The sequence below is a fragment of the Talaromyces amestolkiae genome (assembly GCF_001896365.1).
Source record: "Talaromyces amestolkiae strain CIB chromosome Unknown scaffold26.1, whole genome shotgun sequence".
In the NCBI taxonomy this organism is placed as follows: domain Eukaryota; kingdom Fungi; phylum Ascomycota; class Eurotiomycetes; order Eurotiales; family Trichocomaceae; genus Talaromyces; species Talaromyces amestolkiae.
Window position 1 is genome coordinate 287,787 of NW_024468062.1, and position 22,509 is coordinate 310,295.

At 47.1% G+C, this 22,509-nt stretch overlaps 6 protein-coding genes across 6 annotated transcripts; 3 read left to right on the forward strand and 3 right to left on the reverse strand.

The window, feature by feature from the left end:
* Positions 1 to 244: 244 nt before the first annotated feature.
* Positions 245 to 6,383, forward strand: BHQ10_009747 (uncharacterized protein; the record flags this gene model as incomplete). Its single annotated transcript, XM_040882695.1, has 4 exons — positions 245 to 294; positions 419 to 1,630; positions 1,690 to 1,876; positions 4,638 to 6,383. 4 exons carry the CDS (start codon positions 245 to 247, stop codon positions 6,381 to 6,383), a joined length of 3,195 nt encoding a protein of 1,064 aa, XP_040738249.1.
* Positions 6,384 to 6,967: 584 nt separating this feature from the next.
* Positions 6,968 to 7,673, reverse strand: BHQ10_009748 (uncharacterized protein; the record flags this gene model as incomplete). Its single annotated transcript, XM_040882696.1, has 3 exons — positions 6,968 to 7,126; positions 7,433 to 7,559; positions 7,618 to 7,673. 3 exons carry the CDS (start codon positions 7,671 to 7,673, stop codon positions 6,968 to 6,970), a joined length of 342 nt encoding a protein of 113 aa, XP_040738250.1.
* Positions 7,674 to 9,981: 2,308 nt separating this feature from the next.
* On the forward strand, positions 9,982 to 11,205 carry BHQ10_009749 (uncharacterized protein; the record flags this gene model as incomplete). Its single annotated transcript, XM_040882697.1, has 1 exon — positions 9,982 to 11,205. One exon carries the CDS (start codon positions 9,982 to 9,984, stop codon positions 11,203 to 11,205), a length of 1,224 nt encoding a protein of 407 aa, XP_040738251.1.
* A 1,619-nt stretch (positions 11,206 to 12,824) lies between these two features.
* On the reverse strand, positions 12,825 to 14,623 carry BHQ10_009750 (uncharacterized protein; the record flags this gene model as incomplete). The annotated part of the gene is made up of 4 exons (XM_040882699.1): positions 12,825 to 12,946; positions 13,008 to 13,374; positions 13,431 to 14,285; positions 14,342 to 14,623. The coding sequence occupies 4 exons, from the start codon at positions 14,621 to 14,623 to the stop codon at positions 12,825 to 12,827; spliced, it is 1,626 nt and encodes a 541-aa protein (XP_040738252.1).
* A 2,402-nt stretch (positions 14,624 to 17,025) lies between these two features.
* Positions 17,026 to 18,636, forward strand: BHQ10_009751 (uncharacterized protein; the record flags this gene model as incomplete). Its single annotated transcript, XM_040882700.1, has 4 exons — positions 17,026 to 17,130; positions 17,242 to 17,654; positions 17,706 to 18,222; positions 18,277 to 18,636. The coding sequence occupies 4 exons, from the start codon at positions 17,026 to 17,028 to the stop codon at positions 18,634 to 18,636; spliced, it is 1,395 nt and encodes a 464-aa protein (XP_040738253.1).
* Positions 18,637 to 18,951: 315 nt separating this feature from the next.
* Positions 18,952 to 20,657, reverse strand: BHQ10_009752 (uncharacterized protein; the record flags this gene model as incomplete). The annotated part of the gene is made up of 8 exons (XM_040882701.1): positions 18,952 to 19,138; positions 19,205 to 19,392; positions 19,461 to 19,538; positions 19,593 to 19,650; positions 19,711 to 20,031; positions 20,097 to 20,180; positions 20,257 to 20,507; positions 20,577 to 20,657. 8 exons carry the CDS (start codon positions 20,655 to 20,657, stop codon positions 18,952 to 18,954), a joined length of 1,248 nt encoding a protein of 415 aa, XP_040738254.1.
* Positions 20,658 to 22,509: the final 1,852 nt, after the last annotated feature.

The following is a 22,509-nucleotide window of genomic DNA, read 5'->3' on the forward strand; positions in this document are numbered from 1 at the left end:
TTCCTTCCTGCCTCACTCGACTTGTACGCATCACAACCTACTTGCACAAAACTCCTTCCTGCTTTCTTCCCTTTCCACTTCTCGCTTTCTTCTGTACGTTCTCCATCGGTGACCGCTTCTGGAAGACTACACGACGACTTCGGTTTACCTTCGTAGAATCCAAATCAATTCACCCTCAGATTTCCTTTGTTTCATATCTTCATATTTAGATTTGCTAAAGCAACATGAGCTCAACTGTACCGCCATGGCGGGCATCGGCTTCAACTACTACTACGATGAAATATGCGCCAACAGGTAAGCCGCCATCTAACTTTACTGTTAACTTGGTAGAGCTTCCAGATTGCTAACGTGGTAACTCTTTAGCCTACACCCCTGTTCAAGCCAGACGTAGTCTTGCTACTCACTCAGTGCAAAACAGCGCTACAACACCTTTACAACAAACCCCCAATACCGCTACACAAGCCGCCACGGATGACCGGAAGCGTGTGGAATGGCCTTTGCCCGTGCGACAGTACGTTCAACGCAGCTTCGATCCCGAAAACCAGATTGCCAGTGTTCCTCGACCAGAGCTTGAAAAGAAATTGAAGCAAGTTATCACGGAAGCGGCTAAAAGCGAGAGCCTCGATGCTGTGGATTGGGACACTTTGCCCCTACCGCAGGTCATGATCCAGAATGAGCGCAACGCGGTGCTGACAAACTCACTGATATCATCACCTTGGAGTGCCAGCGCCAGTGTTACAGCAATGAAAACTGGGCTCGCACAAGATGAGCGAAGCAAGAAAAGAAAGTCAAACGAGTTTCAGCAGACGGACGGGGCCGACTCTCCACCGTGGAGGAAAGCTAACAACCGAACCCAGTTGGAAGACCGAATCTCTTATACCCCCACTGACAAACGACAACGCGTAGATTACACCAGCAAATCCTCAAGTAAGTCCAAATCTAGCCTGGAATTGCGCAAGCGCCGTTTTGGGGACCATCAGAGCTACCAAGATTCTTCCCGATCGGAGTCTCCCGTCGCCACTGCGATCCAAGGCCCTATTGTTGGACGGTGCCAGGAGTTAGAAAAGAAATACTTCCGGTTGACATCGGCACCGAATCCGGACGTGGTACGGCCTTTACCAGTTCTTGAGAAAACCTTGGACTTTTTGAAAAAGAAATGGCGCAAAGAGAACAACTACGGATACATTTGCGATCAGTTCAAATCACTACGACAAGACTTGACAGTGCAGCATATTCGGAACGAGTTTACGGTGAATGTTTATGAGATACATGCGCGGATTGCCCTGGAGAAAGGAGACCTTGGTGAGTATAATCAGTGTCAAACCCAGTTGCGGGCTTTATACGCACAAAAACTGGGTGGTCATCCTATGGAATTCATGGCGTATCGTATACTTTATTTTATCTATACGCGCAACCAGACGGCTATCAACGACGCGCTGGCAGATCTAACCCCAACAGATAAATCGGACCTGGCTGTAAAGCACGCGTTGGATGTGAGGTCTGCACTGGCTCTCGGTAACTACCATCGTTTCTTTCAGCTTTACCTTGACACGCCCAACATGGGTGCATACCTTATGGACATGTTTGTCGACCGCGAACGCTTGGCTGCCTTGGCCTGCATTTGTAAAACGTGAGTCTTGCCCTTATGCCGCATCGATTAAAAGTGACCGTTGCTAACTTCCTTCGCAGATACAAACCCGACGTAAAGATTCGTTTCATCACCGAAGAGCTTGGCTTTGAGTCTGATGAGCAGAGTGCCCGCTTTGTTCTTGAGTATGCTTCTGGAGAGCTGCTGCAAGAGAGAGATGGGCATGTGCGACTCTTGACAGGCAAAGCAGGTCGAGTGTTTGAAGATGCCAAGTCCCAAGCGTACAGAGTTGTCGACATCAAGGGACAGATATAATTGCCTTCGTCCGCTTTTGCTGGTTTCTTTCGGTTTTCAATACCCCTTACGCATTTCTCTCTATCGTCCGTCAGGCATTTTAACCATTTCGTTCGACCGTAGATATCAAGGCGGCTTTTTTTTCCAGTTCTGCGAGCGGATATGGTCGGTGTTGGTTGGATTTTATAATAAGCATTTAATTTTAACATGGGTTGGCGGAAAAGGTCGTCTGGGGAGTTCGCCATTTTGATTGAATAGTTTATAGGGCTCGTCAAGCTATACATATTTTTCTGAAATACTCTGCTATTCCTAGTAAGCGTTCTACAAGTCCGAATGGCGGTAGAGTAACGTGACGAACTTTCCATGCATGCTTGTACAAGTGACGAATTCTCAACAATGCAGCACTGACCTCCCCAAAACAGAAACATCCTCTGCATTCTCCCAAATAGTAAATACGTAATTGTACTTGATCATCAGCACTTAACTAGAGCGTGCATAAGCGGAAAACTCGAGAACAAATCTTAACCCTAAAGGCTCAGCTATGACTCTCATGCAGTTCTGGCCAAGATGCATGATTCAGTGGCTGCTTGAGTCGAATGTACCTGCAGTCTGTACCCAGTCAGCCCAAATGGAGAAGTCCCAACAATCTTCAGTCTTCATGCAGACGGTGTAGTCGGCCTTGTGTACGCTGGAAAGAGCGTTCTAGTGTATTGTGTGATGTGATATGGAAGCGGACTAAGAATGCTGCCCAACCGGCGGGAAGACGAGGGCACTCTGATTGGTCCCAGGGCTGCCTTAGCATGGCGTTCCGGTGGGCCAACGACGTAACAGGGCTTTTTTCTTTTGCTTTTGCTTGAATGATGGATCTTTCGTCGTATTTGAGCGCCTTCTTCTTCTTTTGCTTCTGTCTCTTCTTCTCAGGAGTACTCCGTATATACTACATAGTTCGTGTAGATGCAGGATACTGTGTGCCTGAATGATGTGTACGTGGGAAATGTACCTGTCGCACGGTAGGCGTAAGTCGAGGGCGAGGGTTCCGTTGGGTGGCCATCCCGCGTTCCATGAAAACCATGCATAATAGTAGCATTCCGAGGCATGCTGGGATTATGCCACCGCGTATGAGACGAGTCACATGATCGTCTAGCATTATCTGCATATGATGCTACTACTATGTATGTATGCTGACCTGGCCGGGAGTAAGCAGTGACTGTACTACTACTAGTATGCAGTCGAGCGTACTCTACACTGACTATGTAATAGTACAGCGCTCGTGGCCTGAAACGCAAATCTCCACCAGCCCGCGCGATCCTGGTGGATAGGTGGATATACCCATTAAAATCCATTGAATCCCCACGAGGCAAGCCGTCTTTGCGTCTTTGTCATTTGCTGCCGGCACATTTTAGTTTGGGCCTGCTTCAAGGGCTCAAAGTCCAGACACTTCCAGCTGGCCCTGGTTCCTTGGGACCGTGTTTCCGACGGTCTGTCAGCCTGTGTGAACCTGCGTAGAGAAGCTTTGTTGCCGCCTAAAATTTAGTCCATCCAGTGAGTGCGATCCTTCCCCAAGGAACAGTGTGGTAGGCCCGTCGAGGGCACCGAATCACCATTCACTTGGGCGTCGTGACCGGGCGGCAGGTGCCTCCTCGTGCAGTGTGTCGTAGTGCGTGCCTTCCGCCAGTACGTAGTAGTAATAGTAGTAGTACACCATCACACACAGAAACCTCTCTCTCTACTTTCTCTGTATCATCTCTGTCATCTCTGTCATCTCTGTAGTACACTGCGTACAGCTTACATGCTCTCTTTTTCGATTTACTTACTCACTCACTACTTTCATTCCAACGCTTGACTTGACTCACGCCATACCAACTCTATTTCTCCCACTTTGCGGCTTTCCTTTCGTCCTGTATCTCTCTATCTAATCGAGTGACTCTATCGTGTCCAATTCAGCGCCAATCGATCGCAATTTTCGACTCAACGCGACGCTGTACATAACACTGTACATTAATCTCTACATATTCGACAACCAAACATTACAGTTCTAGACCAAATTCGTGTTCTCGACCTTTCCTTCTCGAAGGAAAAAAAGGAGCACGCGCAACGATGAAGGTACGCTGGTTGCTCTTTCCTCGCCTGTTTTTGCCCGTTTTCCTCGTCGCAATCCACCTTCATTGTATTTCTCTCGCGTTCTCCTGCAGTGACGACTAGAAATTTTACTGCCTAGGTATTAGAAGCCTGTCATTATTCCCAGTCGCAGTCTCCTCCTATCGTCAACTATGTGATCCATTTTGCTTAACTTTGCCTAACCAACACTAAATTTCTAATCATACTCAAAACGCCGACACATCCCCGCTCACTATCATCCCTTCTTCATCTCCTTTGACGAAAACTATATCACTCTCAAGCTAACCATTTTTATCTTACTCGATATCTAGGCCATCAGACGGTCTCTCAAAGGAGACAAAGAGCCAAGGTCGCATCACGTCTCAATCMCCCCCAAATCCGCTCTGGCTATCCTGCCACCTAAAAAGGTAAGATTCGCGTGCTGCCGCCCCGCCACATTTGGCTGTGAATGTTTATTTTCTGCCCTCTTTTTTGATCCATCACTTTCTTCTGTTCTTTCTCTGCCAGTCGTGTTGCTATTTCTGTTTCATCCCATCTGATCTCATATTCCCCGCTCCGGAATATTCTTATCTGTATGACTCGCGTCGCATAGTCATCCACCACAAACCAAATTAACTCGCATTCTGTCCTTATCTAGGTCATCAAAGCGCTTTATGACCACGAACCCGCCCCCGGCAACACCCAAGAATTGGCCTTTAGCAAAGGTGACTTCTTTCATGTCATAAGTCGCGAAGACGATCCGGACTGGTACGAAGCCGCCAACCCCCTAGTCCCCCACGCTCGCGGCCTGGTCCCCGTGTCGTTCTTCGAAGTCGTGCACAAAAACGAAAAAGATCGCCAGAGCGGCGGCAGCAAGGAGTCACCCAAGCAGGAGCTTCACGATTCTGGATACTCAGACCGTCCTATTCATCACGAACGCCAGGAATCATCGACAAATACGACAAAGCAGGCAGCCTTCAGAATGTCGGTTAACGGAAAGGGAAGCGGCGCCATGGTATACGGGGTGGTGGTATACGATTTCAAGGCAGAACGTCCCGACGAGTTGGAAGCCAAGGCCGGCGAGGCTATTATCGTGATCGCACAATCGAACCCCGAATGGTTCGTCGCAAAGCCGATCGGTCGCTTGGGCGGCCCCGGTCTTATACCAGTATCGTTCATCGAAATCAGGGACATGGCGACAGGACAGGCCGTACCGGATGCACATGATGCTGTCAAAAGGGCAGGCGTGCCTCGCGTCGAGGAGTGGAAGAAGATGACTGCCGAGTATAAGAACAGCAGTATCACGCTTGGTAAGCTGGATGGAATGGCCGCATCAGGCATGCAAGCTGTCTCGAATGATATGGAAAGGATGTCGATCAATGGCAATGGGGCTTCTTATCCACCGTCTCAAGGCGCCAATGGACAGGGCTACCACTCGAGATCGGAGAGCCGAGCATACTCTCAAGGATTTGCACAACAAGCCAAATCAGCGCAGCCCGCTGCCAGCAACCGACTTCTAGCACCTATCTCTGCCTCCATTCCCCGGTACTGCTTTGACCACGACAAATACTGGTACATTATTGAGGCGAAGATGGAGGACGGCACTCATTGGGAGTTATCACGTTTTTATCATGACTTTTATGATTTTCAAATCGCTCTTTTAACTCAGTTCGAGGAGGAAGCTGGTCACAATGGCAAAGCCCGGACGCTGCCATTCATGCCTGGTCCTGTGACCCACGTTACCGATGCAATTTCTAACGGACGGCGACAAAACTTGGATGATTATATCAAGAAGCTTCTTGCGATGCCACCGCACATTGCTCGTTGCCCGCTTGTTTGCAAATTATTCGCGCCTCGTCCCGGCGATTTTGAGATCGACCCTAATGCTGTGGAGGATACATACCGATTCTCTGGAGAATCTCAGCAATCGTCTGGCCAAGATATTTCTCCGACCGACTCTCGGCAGTCGTCTCAGGCACGTATTAGTGCTTCTGCCTATGCAGCACCAAACGGCGTCCCTACTAATCGCGCGCCCCATCAACGTCAGCAACCATCTTTGTCTCAGCAGAACAGCTTCGCGTCACAATCGCGTACAGATTTACAGATCCCTCCAATGAACCGACAGACCAGCTCCCTTACGCAAGCGTCCAACAACTCTGCTAACAACGCCATGAAAGTCAAAGTCTTCTTCCAGGATGATATCATTGCTATCAGAATACCGAGCGATGTCAACTTCCACCAGTTACAAGATAAATTGCGCGACCGACTGAAGGTTAGCCATGACATGGTGGTCCAGTACAAGGATGAGTCATCCAACGACTTTGTCAATATGCTCAGCGATCATGATCTAGACATGGCCTTGCAGCGAAACTCGAAGTTGACACTTCGCGTTTCAGTCGCATAGTCTGTTATATGTTTCAATTGTCTATTTCCGTCTCTGATGGATCTACTTTGTTCTGCATTTTGTTCCAGGTGTTCCGGCGCATTTTCTTTTGCTTGCTTTCAATGAGGTTACGATACGCCGCTATGTTTTTTCCGAGATTATATTGACTTCATGCCTTTCCCGTCTCATATGATGTTATGTTTTTTCCACTTTTCTCAATTCATACCCCGGAGTAAGTCCGATATTTCTTTACTCTAATTTTTCTTCCTGAGTTCTCTGCTGTTATAGCTTGTAACTATTAGCCTTTGTCTTTGGTCGAGTTCAAACGCTTTCTTTCATATGGTAATTTGCCATTGTACAGCAGAATCGTTTGTCTCGCACTGAGCCTATCTATCTCCTGACTGGCTGCTAATGTGCTCTATTTTTTCTGATGGTTTGTTCAATATTAGACAGTTGCAAGCCTTAAACATGAACAATAAAAGTTATATGAACAGTTCAAGTACAACCTCTCAACGTATGAAGCCAACCATACCAACATGCCCCTGGCACTATACAGGCCAATCTATACGTTTTTTCTACAGGCGGACACCTCTAGAAGCTAGAGCTCAGACAGATTTCACATGATCATCACCAGCGCCCACAAACTCCTTGGGCCGTTCCGCCAGCGCAACGCTGATTTCCTGCTGCGACTGCTCCAGCTGCAACTTTGGCAAATCGAGCAGCACTTTGGAGCCCGAGAAGAGGAGATCGATGTGTTCGAGGGACTTTCCTTTTGTCTGTCAATTTCTCGATCTTGGCCGGTGCGATCTCCGCCACGATCAAGGTAAACAACCACGTCGCCGAAGTCGCAAAAGCAGCGGATTACGATCTGGTAATCAGCGGCGCATATTCAGCTGCCAGCAACCAAGGGCGGGGGTTCCAGCCGACGCCAAACCAGAAGTCGTACCAGAGTAGGGCTACGGTGGCTGTTACACCGGGTCCGAAGGCTGTTACGGATGTTGTGCTTGCGAGGACGCGTATGCCCGTAGCTATGCCTACTAGACCTGTGAGGAGCAGGGGCGTTGACCGACTTTGTCGATTAGGAAGATGGGGATCAGGGTGGAGAGGTAGTAAAATAGCCTTAGGAAGCCGGGCATGAGGGTTGAAATGCTTTCAGAGAAGTCGACGGATTTGATGAAGATGTATGGTGCGTAGTACCTGATCAACTGTCAGTATATCTAGCTTTACATATATAGTTAGAGAAAAATTGGCGTACGTAATCAGATCAATGTCTGTCAGTTGCTGCATGATCATTGCACTGACGCCGAGCATGGTTCGGTAAAAGATTCGTTGTTCACTGTTGTGAATACCATTCGGGAGGCACTTCTCATTCATACACATACACGTTAGCCGTGACGAAATGTATACCCGTGGAATCTGTTTGACGAGACTAATCTTCCACCAAACTTCTCCTACGCCTGCTGCTCATGCATATAGCAATCACAGTTTCAATCCTCTCCTGCTCCACGATCCCGGGTCTTCATAGACTTTAATAAGACTTTTATTGCTTCTTCGTTTCGATGGTGAAATAGCAGCCGTCGCGTTGTGCCTGGTAGTCACACAATCAGGGAGATGGTTGCCGTTGCGAAGAAGATTTGGAGTGCGAGTGGGAAGCGCCATTGAGCGCTGCTGTCGACGTATGTGAAGTCGTAGCAGATCCAGCGGCCACTTATTCCACGGCCCATGGTTAGTTCATGATTGTCGACTTGATATACCCACTCAGTTGAGTCTTACCTCCGCCCTAAGTTACTACTTAGCATTTCAGTTGAAGAGAGAATATACGTATCACATTGGTTGGTAGTTCAGGAGTAATGAATTTCCCTCTGTCATTTTCTTTCACCTTCTCAGCATGCCACACCGGAATCGTCGAAGTGATGATTCCATTTCCTGTTCCAGTGACAATACGACCAACTTAGACTCTCAATCAGCAACCCCTCCAAATTCGAATGAGCAGGTATGGGAAATACAATAAGCTGCGCAATACTGGACGGAGAACACCGAATCACAATCCCTAGCGCCAAAACCGTCGCACCACCGACGACAGTCAATTCCCAATTCAGCCATTCACCAATCACCATCGTGAACAACGAGCCAGCCCGACAACCGATATTGTAGTTTATGACCACCAGAACTTCGAGTGTGGAGTTGCCATTTCCGCTTGTCGTGTTGAGAATGGGAATTTCGCGCGTGAATGCAGTGCCGGGTATGACACCGCCCATAACACCTTGTTCTGTTCAGACGAAGCGATTTAGTGTAATTATTGGGGAATCAGGTGCGTAGGAATCTGGAAAGAAGTACCAGATCCGAAAAGCACAAAGGCAACAAAGCAGGTGAGACTGATTTGTCTGTGAAGTGTCTTGTCCGAGATTCGGGAATGTCCGACTAGAAGGAATTCATCTTGATGTTTTCTTTCTTCCGACGTGTATGCGGCTTCTACTTGGACGCGTATGTGATTGATGCGTCTAGGTAGATGAGTGTGACTATCGTTATATACTTTATGCGGGTCCATAAAGTGTGATCCATCTCGATCGGATGCGCGGCCAACCCTCCGACAACCATGGCTAGTCGCGCGGGGGTATTTCCCGTGGAGAGTACACATCGAAAACGGAAAATTATGAGGAGAAAGTACAAATATTGAGCAGAAAAGAAGTGTCAATTCTCGAAATGTGAATGGTACACGAGTTAGATGCGTCGGTTTTGACTCTCGGCGAAATATTACCGAATCCGGTAGTTAGGGCTAACGCCATTTTCAACCACGCCAAATTAGAGTTGCGGGGATTTAACTCCGAACGCAGTTGAACATGTGAGATCATGCTAATGAGTCTGGTTTGAGTTCTCAGTATGGAGTGGTTTGGTGGGATTCCAGATCATTCAAAGTGCTTCTTGTTTGGCGAAGGCCTGGGGTGCGTGTGGGATGGATGGCCCATACTTAGAGCTTTGAAGATTGTTTGCTAGAGATAAGTATTGCAAGTCGTCGAGGATGCACCTGTCCTAAAAATCATTGCAGTGACCGAAAAGAGATCTGCTTCGAATTAATAGATAGCCCCATGAAAGATTCTCCGATAGGAGTTGAAGTTTCAACTTCATAGTGGACCACCAGCACTTGAGAACTCAGAAATTCATGATGCTTTGGGTAATTGAAGGTCATCCTTTCTGCTGACTATTACCTCCTCTCGCTTGATCTTGCATTACGATTTTTGCAGGGAAGAGGTAAAATGTGATGGACTTTTGTAGGTAGGTGTGACTGACTATACGCATCCACGTTGTTACTAATGAGAGCAAGTTCTGTACGCTTTATTTTTGACCAGACCACTCCAGAAAATGTTCTCGGTTCAGCTTGATTACTCCCGATCAACATGTCTCTCTTGTTGATAAACTACAGCAGAATGAATCTTGCCTGTCATTTTGATCAGTACCATGTCTATTACCAGGCTAAATTGCTAGCGGTAATTTTCATTTCTTTCGTATGAGAGGGGTCCACCGTCCAACACATCTGGGTCAAACATCCGATCAAAATAAGTCTTGTATTATCGGCCTTGATTATCAACTCTTAGCACAGCCGTAACAGGCTTACATCAATATGGCTGAGAAAGTTATGAGCAGTTTCAAGATCGAGAAGAATCGGGCTCCACTTCTAATCCATCTCCCCACCGAGATCTTGATCATGATCATGAAGTATTGCCCAAACATCTCATCTCTGTGGGGTCTCATCAACGCCTCGTCTCGTCTCAATTTGATATTCATGAATATGGCCCGAGAAGTTGTTGAGTATGTCATGGCAGCAACATTGCCCGTCCGTATCAGAAACCACATGATGATAGTATTGTTGACACGCACGTCACCGAACTCTCTACTCGATATTGATCATTTGCTGAAGTACATGTCTGAAGAATTCAACCTGGAGTCTCTGCCAGACAAAACTTCGCCACAGGTATTTCGCGATCTTCTAAAATTAGCACATACCCTCCACGGAGTAGCACATGCTTGTTTGGACTTTTATCTCGAGAAGACAAAAGCAATGAATCCGCAACGATTGAGTGACACTGAGGTTCAGGGGATCTACAAAAATCGGAGGATACCTAGGCATAAATTCGATGGGTTACAGGGCCAGCCCTACCAGCCAAAATATTCTGGGCCTGCGTCATACTTGGAAGAACAGACGACTATCCGGTTCCTTTGGCGATTACAGATATTTCTTGACCTTAAAACCGCCTGCAACGTAGGTGCATTGGCCCATTGGCCGGAGGAAGAGCAAAATCGTCTTCAGGGGATGGCCATGCTTGACTTCTTAGAACTTTTTTATGTTCCTGGGCGCAGTAGGAGGAGATATTCATATGAGCAAGAACAGCTCTTCACCGTGATCAACTTTGTCAACGAGACTTTGGGCGAACAGCCAAGTGAAGCCGAGGATGAATTGGCTCGCTTTTTGCATCGACCGCCTGCAGCGGTCTACAATAGGGGATATCAACTGCCTTGCTTACCCAAACCCGGTCCAACTATGGAAAGGATGTCCGGCCGTGACGTCCTTATTGACATCGACTCTGAAATTGGACGGGCACAGATGGGTTGGAGATTCCATACAATAATGACTACGGACGTGACAAAGTCTCCTCTACTTCATTTCTCCTTTAAGCCATACCGCAAATTTGGATTTGCTTTCTGGCGAGACGAGCGAATGATCGAACTGGGGTTTCTGGAACCGGAAATCAACCGCTGGGGGTTGTGGGAACCCTATAGTTTATACTTCACGTGGAGGAGTATCCTCTCGCCAGATGAAATTGCTCAGGAACTTGGGAGTACCTGAAATTCTATTGATGCCTCAGGCACTCATTCTTCAGCGAGGCAAGACATGGAGCTATTCCGTTTAAGGTCTAATGCGATATTAGTAAAGCCCTATTGCCCCACTCAGTTTGGTCTCAACAGTCAGCCATCCTCAACATTATCTTCTCAGGATTACTGTCTATACTTTCGGAAATTCTCCAAACAGTATGGAGAAATCTGTAACTAAGAGGAATCCAAAGCTGAGAACTGCTTGTGATAGATGCTACCAGCTCAAAGAACGATGCGAGCGCACAACGACCTTCGTCCACTGTGCAAGGTGCGAGAGACTAGGTCTGTTTTGTGCAACAATCCGGCCGGTCCGTCCTGTCGGGAGAAGGGTTCAACATGAGAGAAATGCGTCGGGCAAGCGCAGAGAGTTACAGCACCACCAATCTACGACCGATGACATTGACGCATTTCTGGACAAACCCGAAGAAAAGGAACTGTTGCAATTTCTCCTTGGCCAGGCTGACAGCATGGATAACTTCGTCGTTTGCCCGAGCTTTCAAGCTGAGCAGCAACATTCACTCGCCGTACAGCTTTCTGCTGCATTGCCATTGCTCAAGGATGCTTATCTTGCATGTGCTATTACGATGAGGCAGCTCCAATCTGACAACGTAACGGACACAGATGCCAATACCAGCATTCGGTATATATCAAAGGCTATGAATACATTACGATCTCTATCTAACTCGCGTTCGAAAGATGCTGTTCTATGTCAAACTCTAGGAAGTATACTGGCTTTCTCGATCTACTCGGCCATTGGAGTAGGAGTACCAGAAATTTGCTCTTTTTGTCTCGATACGACCAGTCCGTCAGTGGAAACAGAAACTACAGTAGCTAGCACACACAAAGTTTCTTGGCAGAATTTTCTGGTACTCCAGGAGACCATGAACTGCCTGGTCTATCGACAAAAGCCCACATTGAGAATCCAGGTCCCGGCATCTGGTATTGTCGATCGCCACCTTGGTCTATCCTTACCTCTTATGCCTTATTATCACGATCTTTGCGTAATTAGCAATTCACTTGCTCATTCAACTGACCTGAGCGCTTTGGCTTTTCTTCAAAAGCAGCTAAATGACATTCAATCTGTTGTCGAATCATGGCAGCCATCTAAGTTGGATCAACTTGTAACACAGTTTGATTCGGCTGAGGTTGTCCACCTTCTTGCGCAAGCCAAGGTGTACCGTCTGGGAGCGCTGTTAGTGGGCCACAGGTTGCGATATCGACTSGGTGAAGAAGATTTACAAGCCGCAACATGGTCCAAAGAAATAATCATGGAACTTGAAATGGCATATAAAGTTACCAAGCGATCTATTCGCTTCGTGACACTACCATTCATCGTCGCAGCAGTTGAAGTTCGAGACAAAGCTTCACGCTCCAAGACGCTCAAGCTCGTGGACGACTGCGTTGATCAATACGCCCCGACGTTGAAAAAGGCAACTAAGAGATTTTTGTGTAATGTCTGGCGCGAGCGGGATTCGAATTTTACAGGTTACTGGTTTGATTTAGTACATAAACCGTGTCCTGTGCTAGATTCTTTAGGCAGAGTTCAGTTCGGTAGCTAGTGAAAGCTCTCGCGCATCCAAAGCTACTACTATTCTATACCTTATTCAAAATCGAGTCTAGTATAGCAGCCGCCTTCAGCAAAGCTTCATCTCTGTGCCTATATCCCACCACCATGACACCAACCGGTGCGTCTTTGTACTGTTCCGGGCCGGTATCTATGACAGCGCACGTGAGCTTGAGCTACGAGAATCAAATCGGGAAGGAAGGGACACATACACAGGCTGTAAAGCTTCTCATCTTCGGGGCCAAATTGGACGTTGCTCAACTCATCAGCGAAGTCGGTGTCCCGCACATGATCTGTAGGGATCACAATTGCCGGATAATCAAGATAGTTCCATAGGCTAGTATATGCCGCCTTGGTCCAGTGGTCCAGTGCAACTGCCGTATGTGCTGCTGGAGGCATTAGGATTACATCTATCTCGTTTTCACGGAACAACTTGAGGTAGTTCTCTGCGGCCTGGGCTCGGCGGACATTCAAATCGAAAAATCCTTTAAGATCCGTTCCTGGAACCGACAGAAGACCTATGTTTTCGAGTGAGGGAATCACTGGTTCCCCTGTCCGCGCAAACTGCTCGTAATAGTACTTTGCTTTTGGTCAGTTTATAGTCATTATGTCAAGTAGGGTTTAGGGGCGCTCACATCACTTCCCAATAGCGCAAAATAGCTCATGATGTCCTGATAATGCGAACCGACGTTGGGCAGGGTGATCGGAACGATTTCAATGTTGACATTGGTGTGGAGAAGATCGACCGCCTGGTCCAACGCACGTCTAACCGGCGGAGTTGGCGTGAAAACGCCCTCATTTTGAGCAACGCCGATTCGCAGCTTGCGGTCAGGTTGAAGATCCATCCATGGAATCGAGATTGCAGTGCTATCGTACTTCCAAGTATCTGCTTGCAGTATCGTTTTAAGGAGCAGAGAGCAATCCCGAAGTGAAGTTGCCAAAGGCCCAGCTGTTGAACGGATACCATCTGTCCCAGGCGTGGTGACGTCCCGTACACCGCCATGAGGAATCAGGCCTGCGCTGGGCCTGAATCCATAGATCCCGTTGCAGATTGCTGGGACACGAATGCTTCCTCCGATATCAGTCCCAACTCCCAGGATGCTGCCCCGAAGGGCAATAAGTGCACCTTCACCGCCGGTACTTCCACCAGCTGTAAGCGACTTGTTGCGAGGATTCAAGGTTCTTCCAAAGATATTGTTGTCACTATCTCCAGTCATGATTGTTTGCGGCAGATTGGTCTTGCAGTAGAGAACCGCTCCCAGGTCAATTAGCATAGCGGCCAGCGCACTGTTCTTCTCTGCTGGCTCATCGACATAGCAACCCATTCCGGTTGACGTATCATATCCAGAAACTTGAAAGCTATCCTTGAGTGAAATTGGTAGTCCAAAAAGTGGTGGTAGAGTATTTGGTGACTTTTGCCCGTATTCTAAGTCAAGTTTCTTGGCTCGTTCGATAGCATCGTCGAAAAATATCTCAGTGAGACAGTTCGTCTGCCACAAATTTGGGATCAGCAGGGCTTCTCTAATGGACACTTGTGAGAACTGACTAGCTGATGTGCAATGGCAGCCCTTTTGCAAAAGGCCACAGTCACTTGCTCAACGGACCAGACTCTAGCCTTGAGCTTTTCGAGAAGCGCGGTTGCATCATAGTCGGAGGTGATTTTGGCTTCTGTTTCGTCCAGTAGCCCGCAGGAAAGTGGTACATCCATCACGTTAGTAGCATCTTGGAAGATATTTACAGGAATGTGCCAATTCTGAGGAATATTGCCCTGCTGCTGAGCCTTTTTTGCTGCTGCGAGGACCTTGTAGTTCTTCATTTGTGATGCCATTTTCTTGCAGGAGTCGGATCAAAATAAATGATTATGAAAAGTTTTCGCTATGGATGGGCTATTTGTAGAAATTGGTTCTACATTTGGATATTTAATGCTATTTATCATCAAATGCATCCAACAGCAATACCAAAATGATGAAGGCCATAAAGGAGGACTTACATGTGACCCACACAATGACCTCCGGGCCCGGTTCCGGTTCTACATCCGGATCTTAGACTAAAGTAGAAATCAGTAGATTAATATCGAGTCCCGGTGTTCAGTCATATACTTGACATTCACTTCTAGTAACCTTTCGTGGTCAGACTGGTGACGAATATCGGTTTGTTAGCATTTTTAGGGCTAGGGTGGGGCATGAACGAGAATCCGGTCAACCTTCCGGTCCACCAGGTCCTTTAAGTAAGTGTAGCAATGAATCAATCAAGCTTTCGAGGATAATCTTTCCGGCCTAAAACGTAATTACAGACATATGGTAGTCTTTATGCCGACATTACATTCCTTGACGATGTTCTTCACACCATAGCTTTCTCGGTCAACAAAAGCGATGATTTTACGCGGCTTGCAAAGTCTCGCATGCTCCTTGTCCTTCTCCTTTGTATTGTTTTTGCTTTATGATATGGAGGAGATACTAAGCTTTGATGTTTTCTCAATTCCAGATTGAAAACCTTCCATCAGTTCTAGGTCTTCTACCTACATGTATCGCTCGCTGTTTGGTCAAATACACTTTCACACTCGTTTACAGTATCAGGTATCATCAATAAGGTCCTCTTTCGGCCTGATGGCAGCCATTATATTGATCCAGGTTAGGGCACAAGGAATAGTAGCGACTTTGCTCATCACCATCGCTGAGACATTTCAAAGCACTATCACACAGACAGCTACAAGTACTTTTGCAATAACTAGAACCACCTGTCCTGCCACTTTAACAAATGGAAATTGGTCAGATAGAGCCTGTTCCGAGATTATTACTGATGATTCGTGGCAAGCAAACAGGGCGGAAACTGGCCGTAACTGTCGTAGAATAAGGACTCTAGAGAAGATAGCTGCCTAATGAAATCAGCCAAAGGTTCCATGAATGATATGTCTCATGGACTTTATTGAGAGGCGCTAGAAACAACGGGTCTTCGCGCGTCAGGTATAGTTCACGTAGTTCTGAAGGATGACCTCATCGCGGCCACTGTACTCAAATATTCCTTATATCGGGTCTACACAATGATTATTTATGGTAAGGTCTCCTGTACGATCCTCTTCTTCGATTGCTTCTCCTGGGTTGCTGTATAAGATGATTGACGTCGAACACTGCCAAAGCCATTTTAAATCTGCAGTAGCTGTGAATAATGATGTACATCATCTGCAAGCTGTGCGCTGTCGCTTATTGGAAACTTCAGAATTCGGTATAGGATGGTGGCGATAACAGAAAAGCAATGCTTATTAGCATATGCCAAATCAATCACGCTTCCCGGAGATACTTGGTCGAGGTATTCACTGACAAGAATTTTAAGGGGGAGCCTGCCGAGCATCTTGATAGACCTGTCCTTGTAGTCTTCGCGTAGAGGGATATTACTCAATGAGGGAAGTCTGGAGCAAGAAGTGCAAGCTCATTTGCTAGACTAATGTGTGAGGTTCCCGCTATAGATTCGGGTTTCCGACAAAGATGAGAGCTTTTCAGCTTGCTCTCAGTAGAGAAATAAAGTCAAGTGGGTAGTTAGCAAGCGACACCGACGAATATTCGCAGGGTAACCCTGAAGATGTTAACAAAGCCCTTATATCACGTGATACAATATGGCCCTATTCCCCAAAAAGAATAGTCTATTGCCCCCACGTGTCGGAACTCGGGACGAAAATACAGAAGCTCTCTTCTTCTATACACTCACTTTCACTTTCTGTGAAAAGCGCAGACTTGTATATAGTTCTTTCTTGCGCTCCAAGCGAGCCGCTATTCACTCACTCAAAGATCGAATTTCGAAGTTATACACCCATTGTACAGCGAATTTTTGTTTTGCGCCTCCCCGCCACCGCGAAATCAGATAGCCGGTACCTCTTCCGCGGACCCGTTCGTTAGCCGTACTGATACCGGAGGAGTCGCTCGTTTTCACACGATAACTGATTATGTATACGAGGTGAAACTGCATACTTGACCCGAAAAATGAATCGAACTTCTATTGCAGCATGTACAAAATGTGTACATGCAATCCCACGAACAAGAGCTAGTCGGGCGCATACAATTTCGGCAACATGTCGGCCGACTTCGAGACGAGTTCATTTGGTGAATCGAGCATTCACGATATCGAGACACGGATCGTCACGAGCGATATCAAATGGTTCTTATGCGCCGAATAAGACCTATAGATTATCTGTGTCCTCTAGAGGAGGGTCGATACGGTCCTTTGCGACTGCGCAAGATGGCTCGGCATCACAACAAGGTGTTGGAGATGGAGAAGGTCCCATACACGAGTATGAGAGAAGGGTCCAGGCAGATCTACTCAGAGATGACCCTCATCAAAGGAGTATGCTTGAACTTCTATCCTGATTGGCAAATTACTGAGTTGAGAAATGACTAACTCTGTGGCTCATAAGACATCATAAACCACCTTCAATGTCTTCATGATATGTTAAAGTCGTATACGCCTCCGCCAATCGTCCATCCTTCTCCAGATGACCTTCAAGAAAATACAAAATCGTCATTTTGGGGCTCTCTCTTCGGGCGAGGTGCTCATTCAGACGTTCCGCGCCCACGACCGGAGAATCTGCCGAAAGGGCTTTACATGTACGGAGACGTTGGCTGCGGAAAGACCATGCTCATGGACTTGTTTTACGACACCATACCTTCGAATATAAAAAGGAAGAAGCGGATACATTTCCATAATTTCATGCAAGGAGTGCATAGGGACCTGCATGCCGTCAAGAAAGCCCGGGGTCGCGAGTTTGATGCACTGCCAATGGTTGCGGCGGATATTGCGGAGACTGCCAATGTCTTGTGCTTTGATGAGTTTCAATGTACGGATATTGCAGATGCTATGGTGCTGCGAAGGTAGGCGTTTGATTTTGTGACTGCGCATGTCCTAATGACTAACTTGGGTAGATTTTTGGAGCTTTTAATGTCTCATGGTGTGGTAATGGTAACCACTTCGAACCGACATCCTGATGATCTCTACAAGAACGGCATTCAAAGGGAACACTTCATCCCATGTATAAAATTGCTCAAAAAAGAGCTCGAAGTTCTCAATTTGAACTCGGAGACAGATTACCGCAAGATTCCACGGCCTCCTTCTGGCGTTTACCACCATCCGCTGGACAAAGCAGCCGAACAGCATGCCGAGAAATGGTTCGAATATCTTGGAGATCCACAGAATGATCCACCACATCCAGCAACTCATGAAGTCTGGGGTCGCGAAATTCCGGTGCCCTCTGCGAGTGGACGGGCAGCCAAATTCACGTTCCAGGATCTTCTCGGTCGTGCCTCTGGCGCAGCTGATTACCTGGAACTAGTCCGACACTATGACGCTTTCATTGTGACTGATGTTCCTGGAATGACTATTCGAGAGCGTGACTGGGCACGACGGTTCATTACATTTATTGACGCTGTGTACGAAAGCAAGGTACTTCTCCTTTGCCTCCACCATCAGATCGGTATAGCTACTAACGCCAAACAGGCAAAACTCGTCCTCACATCAGCAGTTCCCCTCCAAAACCTCTTCATGTCCGAAGCTGAAATCAAAACCTCAATCGACGATGCGTCCTCTTCTTCCTCCGGCCCCGAGGCCCTCCCATCAGACATGCGCCAACTAATGGACGATCTCGGCCTCTCAATGGCCGCACTGAAATCCACATCCATCTTCAGTGGTGACGAAGAACGATTTGCTTTTGCGCGTGCATTGTCCCGTCTTACTGAAATGGGTAGTAAGCAATGGGTTGAGCGCGGGATGGGGGTTGGTATGGATGTTACACAGGGGTTAGAGGATCGAGATGCGTATAAGAAGACCAGGAGTAGGTGGAGTGAGGACAGTATGTAGTGTACATGATATACAGCTTTTATCCGTTCGATCATATTTCCGGTTCAAGCGAGCGACGGGGTTCTTGTTTTCTCATTGTGGTGGTTCAGCGAGGTACATATACACACTTGTTACATAGATCATACCCAATGGATTTTCCTTAGACGATACGTCACGTTCGAGTTTAGTCTATATTCCATTGGGATTTATGAAATTGTTAAATATATTGATCTCGGGATCTATTCGAAATATGCGCACCCGGAAGATACCTTCCTGACCTAGGTAGCAAGTGATCAATGCGACAGAACACGCCTTGAAACACTAAGAATAAATACTTTATTCCGCCAAGAGATCGACATTCACCCTCTTCAAAGCATCAACAGCCCATTGCGGCGCTTTATCTCGTGACCCATAATAATTCTCAAAAAACTTGCGAATGAATGCTGGATATCGATCTTCTAGAATAGCTTGTCTGATCGAGTCCATAAGTGAAAGTTGGTATTGAACGTTATGCATCGTGAGGCTAGTGATCACTTGTCATTAGATTGCTATGTCGATGAGGATAGAGGATTGTAGGAAGAAAACTCACAGATGAGCGCCGACAGTTTCTTTCACGGCTAGATGGTGGACATATGCTTTTGTGATACCTAATCCGCCCTCGGATTTGGGTCGGCAGCAGGTGCATTTGCAGCCATCTTGGATGGGGGTGAAGTCATACGCGTATGCTTTGTTGCGAAGGTTGAGGACGCCGTAGGGGGTGATGGCGGCGCCGAATCTCTGTTTTTGTGTTGGTTAAAAGAATGACGAAGAGGGTCATGGAGGGAGACAGGGGACGAGAAACATACTGCAGTCCGCGTTGGCCATACGCAGTCAAACATATCTGCGCCTAATGCGACGGACACGACAAGGTCTTCGGGATATCCCTATATAAATCATACCTTAGAAGCATTCCTCCGGGGTCGTGGAGAGGATCTTACCACTCCCATCACATATCTTGGCTTTCTTTCTGGAAGCAGTCCAGTACAAGTGTCAACTCTGATAAAGCTTCGTTAGTTCTTCCTGTGCTAGCAAAAGCTGCAAGGCGAGATTACTAACACTTTACAATACTCATCCTTCGCCTCTCCACCTGACAAACCACCAATCGCAATTCCCGGCGTATCTCGTGCAACCATTTCCTCGCAACATTTCCGTCTCATTTCTAGATCAAGACCGCCTTGAATAATGCAAAACAGGTTTTGCCGTTCGGGATACTTGTGCGCATCGATACAGCGGTCGAGCCATCGTACAGATCGTTCCATGGCTTCTTGCATTCTCGCGTGATCCGGTGATGTGGTTACGAGAACGTCGTCGAGTTGCATTATGATGTCGGAGCCGATCGAGTTTTGGAGAGCTATGGAGTGTTCGGGTGTGAGTAGCCTAGAATACTCCGTCAGGCTTTATAAGCTTTGTTAGAGATCACTAAAGGGACGACTCTTACATACATCGGTGTGCCATCATGCGGACTCAGAAATCTTACGCCTTCCTCCGTGATAGTAGCCAACTTCAGTAAGGAGACCATCTGAAATCTAGTCGAAATGAGTCTATAGGGCAAGGTAAAACCGTCTCGAGGATCGAGAGAATATGTTCCGAGGTGAAACTCACCCACCGCTATCCGTCAATATATTCCTATCCCAACCCTGCAGTTTATGTGCTCCACCGACAAGATCCAATACCTCCTGCCCAGGCTTCAAACCGAGATGGTATGTATTATTCAGGCAGAGCATGCAGCCGGTATCTTTCAATTGATCATACGTCAAGCCTTTGAGGGAGGCCTGAGTAGCGACGGGCATGAATATCGGGAGTGGGACGGAGCCATGAGGTAGGTGTAGCGTGCTCGCTCGGGCTTTGGTGGTCTAGACGAGGAATGAATGTTAGTGAATCGTTGACTCTGTCATTGTGTAAACATGGAGAGTAAAGCATACAGAGCATTTTGCATGTAAATCAAAAGTCAATGCAGAGGGCATTGGCTTGCGAGTAGATGTAGAAGGAGTAGCTGTCGACATTGTTGTTGCAGCTCGAATTCCGCGGGGATGGACTGCAGGGACCGCAGCTGCAGTCAGGGCCCGCAACTTATTTAATCGGATAATGTTTCCTGATTTGTTGAAAATTGTAAGATTTCACAAAGACGCGCGAATACGATGGTTCTCGTATCTAGCTGCTGATCTTTTGCGTGACTGTGATGAGGGGTCTCCGCGTTAGGACCGCTAGATGAAACTTTTTGTGGTGTTTGACATGTTTGCAGCTTATCCTTAGTCACTACGCTTACGTAAGAATAGCTTTGCAATGCCGAGTAGTTCTTCACAGATCGGGAGTTAACTGCAAAAAAGACTGACTAGTAAGCACCACACTAATCGATCTTATCGCGATTCGTCAACACTTCGTCAACCGCTTACGCTTACACCCATTGGGTTGCCAACAAGAATGTAAACCGGTCGGTCAGAAGTGGCACTTCTGCAGCTCCTCGTCATGACTCAATTACCATTCTCTATCGAGTAAGACAAATGGCTGGAGGGGGATATCATGACTTGACAGGGGTATCAAGGGCTCAGGTGATGTTGATGGCGCTTATGTATAGGTTCAAGTACCCTGTACTTGATCGTAGCTAGGCGTAGTAGCACGTACATGGTACATGGAACATTGCATGCAGACAGATTTCGTCACGGAAATGAAGCGAGGCGGAGTTCACGCCACCGATCTATGGGTATACAGTGTAGTAAGTTGCATGTTTTTTGTCACGTACATTAGTCACTTTTGTAGCTACTTGGCTAGGCACTACGTAGTTAGTCAATTGATTTGGGCCAGCCTCACTTTGTCGTTCTTATTGTGCGTTGTACATACTGTTTGTGATCAGCGTCGCGCGAGATGAACCGATCGAGTTTGCGCCTCAAACTAGCAGCAGGAGTAATTGGAATTAGATCATTATCGTCACATTCGTCACAAGTCGCCAATCGACATCGACATCAAGGAGCGTTGTTTTGTCACATGTCATCACAAATAATCAACCAATCAGGCGCAATCTTCGTCTAAAAATGCGGTTAGGCTGAACCCATCAGCCCCGTCGCGATCGACTGGTTCGGAAGGGCGGGAAACGGGAAGACAAAATCCTTCTTTTTACTACATGCCACTTAAACACCTACCAGGACATGGAATAGCATGTACCAAGATGTTATTGATGCCTGGATGGAAAAAGACTGCCCGTTTTGTCCAATGAGCTGGGCCCGTTCGAAAAAAGGATCATACAGTTTTCATCATTCGTCAATCGGTCTCGCCGAGGTCTCCACCGAATCATTCCATTTTGCAGTGCCCCCTCCAATGAAAAGTACCAATTGTCATCAAGAGGGATATCCTATTTGCGTGGGAAGGCGAATGTAACGACGGTATGTGATAGTGATCCCGTCACATAATGGTCTAACCAGACGAATCGATGCCAATGTGATGGGAAGCGAGAACAACGAGAGGCTTGAAGAAAACCCACGAATCTTCAAAAAACGCATTTGTGCGACGTCACAGCCTCGCCCCTCTCCGTCTGCCAATTCTCGCCAAGCTGCAGACTCAGTGCAGAGTACATACATAATAATACGTCAAGTGATAAGATACGTAGCTCTTAGGGCTAAGCTGTAACTAACGTTTTTTAGACCTTAGTGTTATGCAAAGCGGCCCGTCCAACTGTGCATGCATGAAAAAGAAAAAAAAATTTAGTCATGTTGTCGCTACCCAAAAACAACAAAATCAATCATTCGCCAAAACTACTACTACCTAGCTTAAAAGGGCATTGTCTTCGGTGATGACCTGTCCTTCGGATCAGGTACCACTTGACATCAGTAAGCTACGTAGCAGGTACGTTGGATGGAGCTT